General features: G+C 36.1%; 1 protein-coding gene across 1 annotated transcript; it reads right to left on the bottom strand.

Moving 5' to 3' along the window:
• Positions 1-1,712: 1,712 nt before the first annotated feature.
• Positions 1,713-2,330, bottom strand: LOC109674484 (putative olfactory receptor 7A2). Its single transcript, XM_020151436.2, has one exon. The coding sequence runs from the start codon at positions 2,328-2,330 to the stop codon at positions 1,713-1,715; it is 618 nt and encodes a 205-aa protein (XP_020007025.2).
• Positions 2,331-5,415: the final 3,085 nt, after the last annotated feature.

Raw genomic sequence — 5,415 nt, 5'->3', positions numbered from 1 at the left:
ACAAGGTGCAAGTACACAATGAAATATTACTTAACAATGAAGAATGGGAAATTTTATGTCTGGCAACATACAAGTGACTGGAGGACATATTGTTATTTAAAGACAGCCAGATTCACTAAGATAAGTCCCTCATGTTCTCTGTCATAAGCTCATGTTACATGAATGTATTAAGCTTATACATCTACACTGTATGACAGTGATGAATAGCAGTGGGTGAAACAATGGAGTCTGTATTTCTTTAATTCATATCAATGTGTAATGAATATATTTTCATCAGAAACAAAATAAAATACAGAACAGACCCACAGTTCAAGGATTATGAATGTTAATCTTTTCTATCCATATCAATGTGTTTCTCTCCACTGTGATTTATCCCTCAGAACTGGTAACATACTAATCATAAATATTTAAATTCATCATAAATGTTTATTATCTCAAAACTAGTATATGATCCTCTTATACCACTTTTGGTCATACAAATAAAGGAATGTAAGTCAGCACACAATAGATGTAATTGACACACATGTTTATTGTAACACTGCTCATAATAGCCAATTCATGGAATCAGGCTTGGTACCTAAGAAATGATGAATAGATAAAGAAAATGGGAAACACATACACAAGCACACACAGACACACGCATGCACAAATGAGGGGTTCTTATTGACAAATGTGAAACATACACACTATCTGGAGGATGTCAGTGAACTGGAGATCATCATGTTAAGTGAATTAAACCAGGCTCAGGAAGACAAAACTGCATATTTTCTCTGATATGCAACATCATTATCTAAAGAAAAAATGCACATGAAAATAACAATGGGAGTATTGGAGTGGGAACACAGTGGAAGGTGAGAGGTGGAAAATATGAACAAAGTACATGCATACATGAAAGTGTCCCAATGGATTCCATTTAAAATTGCAAGAAGGATAAAAGTGGTGGTATAGGAGTAGTAAGATAGAAAAGAAATGGAGGTGGTAGCATTGTTCATTGTGTATCACATGCATATATCAAAATATCATGATGAAAACCCCACCATTGTTCAATTAATATGAGCTAACAATAATGTGGAAAATTTTGTCTCAATTATTAAACTATCCATGGGGAAAGAATGGAAGCAATTAGCTTAAGTGACCCATTTTACTCATGACAGTGTTAAGCTCTATAGAAACTGAGCCAAAACAGAAATGGGATCCTTAATATGAGAATATAACCTGATCATCTATCATAACACACCCTAATATGATGATACCCACATTATTGGGAGGAAGAATTAAGGCAGTGTTATTGCGGGAATGATACACCCACAAGTGAAAACCCATGATATCAGACTTTCTACAATATAATATTAGTTACAGGGCCTTGGAGGCCAAGTAGAGATTTCTATATAGTAATACAATTTATGACTATTTTAATAAAGGAAAATTATTTAGTGACATTTGTGTAATTGTGATAAAATTATTGCTAAAATATGACTTAATGGCTAAGTGACAATTGACAAGCATTTGAACCAAATATCAAGTAGTTTGGAATTATTTGACAGAATAAATATGTATGTTTGCCTGCCATAAAAAAGTGTAATATAACAATTTCTGTAATTTAACTGTTTGAAATCAGAAAAAGAGGAAATGCAGAACTAAAATAGAAGGAATAAGTTCTACCTTCCCCATCTGATCAAAGAACTCCAACTCTGAAGCTTTGAGTCCAATAATCATGGACACTTTTTCAGTCTCAGGGCAAGCAGTATTTTTATTATTTCTGTCCCACATAGTTTTGTAAGAGTACTCTTAATGTCTTTGTTCCTCAGACTATAAATGAAGGGATTTAGCATGGGGGTGACCACACTATACATCACCGAGACTCCTGCTGTTGAGTGTGAGTTTTGAGTCACAGCAGAACTGAGGTACACACCTATGCTTGTACAGTAATATAAGGAGACCACTGAGAGGTGAGATGAACAGGCAGAAAATGCTTTATACTTCCCCTGATCTGATGAGATTGCACGGATAGAGGAAACTATCCTGGAGTAAGAATAAAAGATACCAGCAAGAGAACAAAAAGCCAATAGCACAGCTGCCAAGTAAATCACCACATCATTAAGCAAGGTGTCAGAACAGGCCTGGTGGACTACCTGATTAAGTTCACAGAAAAAGTGTGGGATTTCCAAGTCTTTACAGAAGGTCAACTGCAACACCATTAAGCTTTGTAGGATCGAATGTAGGACATTCACCATGTAGGACACAAGAACGAGTAACACACACAGCTGGAGGTTCATGATAACAGTGTAGTGTAGTGGGTGACAAATGGCCACAAAGCGGTCATAGGCCATCACGGTCAATAGAAAGATCTCTAACCCTGAAAAGAATATGAAAAAGTACGTTTGGGTGATGCAGCCTTTGTATGTTATAGCTTTGCTCTGTGCCTGCATATTCATCAGCATCTTTGGGACAGTAGTAGAGGTTAAACAGATGTTCACAAAGTACAGATTGCAGAGGAAGAAGTACATAGGTGTGTGCAAGTGGAAGTCTGAGATTGTAGCTAAGATGATGAGCAGATTCCCAAGAACAGTGATCAGATACATGGACAGGAACAATACAAAGAGGGCAGGCTGCAATGTGGAGTCTTCTGAAATTCCCAGAAGGAGAAATTCTGAAATTCTTGAGTCATTCATTGGTAACAAGTGGTTGAAGTTACTAGCAGAAATGAGAAAAAATAAAGCACTGTGACACATTGATGCACAACACTAACCTGAAGAAATACTTTTATATAGGATCTGTAGTCATATTGCAAGCACTATGAAGAGAGTAATTAATGTGGGCTAGTATCATATATTCATAAAATCTAATGAGGTAAATATTAGACTAGTAAATGCAGGTGGATAAGGAAGTGATAATTTGGGTATCCAAGTTGACAGAATGATGACAAACTAGGATAACCAAATTCCCACAAATCTCATAGATTACCTTTGGTTTTGGCAACAATAGCAGTTGGTCTGGTTATTTTGGTAAATAATAGGCTGCCAATATACAGACAGCTCATATGTTCAATGACCAACTTTTAAATAAGCTTTTTGAAGTGCAAATCCACTCCAGGTGCATCTGCACCACCAGGAATGCACTGTGTGGATAGAGGGTGCTCTTTTTTGGGGGGAGGGCAGTCAACCATAGAAGCTTGTATTTTAGAAAGACCACCAAAACTACTGAAATTTGATTCACAGTACTGCAAACCTTCCAGGAACCAGCAGTCTGTTGAACAGAGGGGTAATGGATAAATCAGTGACTCTGCTATTGACCTCTGGTTGTTGACCTGATGTGCCCTTCAGTACCTTTGAAAGGTGCATACAAAACATTCAGGAGAACAAGGGCCTACAGAAAGTCTCTGTCTTAAGGGACATAGACTTGCCCAATGGTTGAGGGGTGCCAACCACAGGTGAAACATGAGAACTGCAGACTGATACCCAAGGAGCAGAAATTGAAGGAGGGTGATCAATGTACTCACTGAGCACAGAAGAAAGCCACTCTTCTCAACAAGGATCAAATTCAGACTTTAAAATAATATTTTTTCCTTTTTGTCAAAATGTCAATTTGTCTATTCCTCTTGTACTCCAAATTCTTTCTCCTTACTTTTTCTATTTTTCACCCCTATTTTCCTTTGCTGCTTCTTTCCTTCTCCTTCTTTCCCTCACATTCTTCCTGCTGCTTCATCATGAACTACCCAAGTACCCTCAACAGTACCATTCATACATGAAGGAACAATTATAACTTTCAATGATTAACAGAAACTAAAGCAATTTACAACCAATGAACCAGCACTCCAGAAGGTACTTGAAGGAATCTCACACACAGAAGAAGATACATGCAGCCAAGAAAGGATGGTAATAAGTAAATCTCTCAGGATGAACAAATAAGGGAATGAAGAGTAGGAAAGAACCAATCACACACACAAAAGCAACAAAGTGGCAGGAGTTATTATATATTACTCAGTATTAAGACTGAATGTTAATGGTCTCAACTCCCCCATCAAAGACATATATTGGTAATCTGGTTGAAAGAACAGACTGATGATTTGTGCAGAAGAAACCCATTTCACTGATGAAAACAAACATTGTCTGAAGTTGAAGGGATAAAAAATGATTTTCCAAGCACATGGACTCCAAAACAGGCAGGTGTAGCTATACCTATATTAGATAGACTTCACACCTAAAGTAATCAGAAGAGACAAAGAAGGCTACTCCATACTAAAAAAAGGAGTAATATCTCAAAAAGAAATAATAATTGTTAAATTATATGTACCCAATGTTGTCTCACCAAGCTTCTTTGAACAAATCCTATTGGACTTAAAAGTACAGAGTGAGCTCAACACAATGATAGTGGAAGATTTCAATACTCCATTGTCAACAACACATAAGCCATCCAGACAAAAACTCAACAAAGATCCTTCAGAATTAAATGACAGCATAAACCAAATGGACCTGGCAGACATCTACATAGTATTTCATCCAGCAGCAGCACAATACACATTCTTCTCAGTAGCCATGGAACTTTCTCCAAAATAGATTACAATTTGAGATAAATTGCAAATGTTAACAAATATAAGAAATTTGAAATAACTGCTTGTATCCATCTGACCACAACAGAATGAAACTAGAATTCAATGACAAAAGAAACAGGAAAAAATATTCAAATGCATGTTTACTGAACACCACATTGCTGCCTCACCAGTAGATCATAGAAGAAATAACAAAGGAAATCAATGAGTTCTTTGAATCTAATATAAATGAAATACAACCTACCAGAAGCTATGGGAAACAGCAAACACAGTGCTAGAAGGAAAGTATATAGCCATGAGTATGTACATAAGCTAAACAGAGAGACCTCACTAAATGACCTAATGCTGCATCTTAAGGCTCTAGAAAAACAAGAAGAAGCTAACCCTATAAGTAGCACAAGGAAAGAAATAATAATAATAATAAGAGTCAAATTAATGAGAGAGAGGCAAAATGTCCATCGAATCGATGAAACCAAAAATTTGTTCTTCAAAAAGTTACATAAGATTGATAAATCCTTAGTGAATCTGACAAAAAGGTGGAGTAAAATGGGCTATCACAACAAATACCAATGAAATCCAAAGGATCATTTGGATATACTTCATAAACCTATACTCAAATAAATTGGAAAATAAAGAAGAAACATAAATTTCTAGATGCATATGGCCATCATAAAGTGGACCAAGAGGACATAAACCACATAAATAGATTTATAGCAAATGTTGAAAATTAAGCATCAAGAGTCTCCCATAAATACAAAGTCCAGAATCCAATGGATTCAACCAGACTTTTAAAGAACTAATACCAACACTCATGAACTTTTTCCATGAAATAGAGAGGGGAGGAACACTGTCACACTCATTTTATG

Source organism: Castor canadensis, chromosome 14 (assembly GCF_047511655.1).
Source record: "Castor canadensis chromosome 14, mCasCan1.hap1v2, whole genome shotgun sequence".
Lineage (NCBI taxonomy): Eukaryota > Metazoa > Chordata > Mammalia > Rodentia > Castoridae > Castor > Castor canadensis.
Note: the sequence above shows the minus strand (reverse complement) of the source record. Positions and strands in the feature narration are given on the sequence as shown.

Coding starts and splice junctions, on each gene's coding strand:
- LOC109674484 (XM_020151436.2), bottom strand. CDS start 2,330: ATGGCCTATGACCGCTTTGTGGCCATTTGTCACCCACTACACTACACT.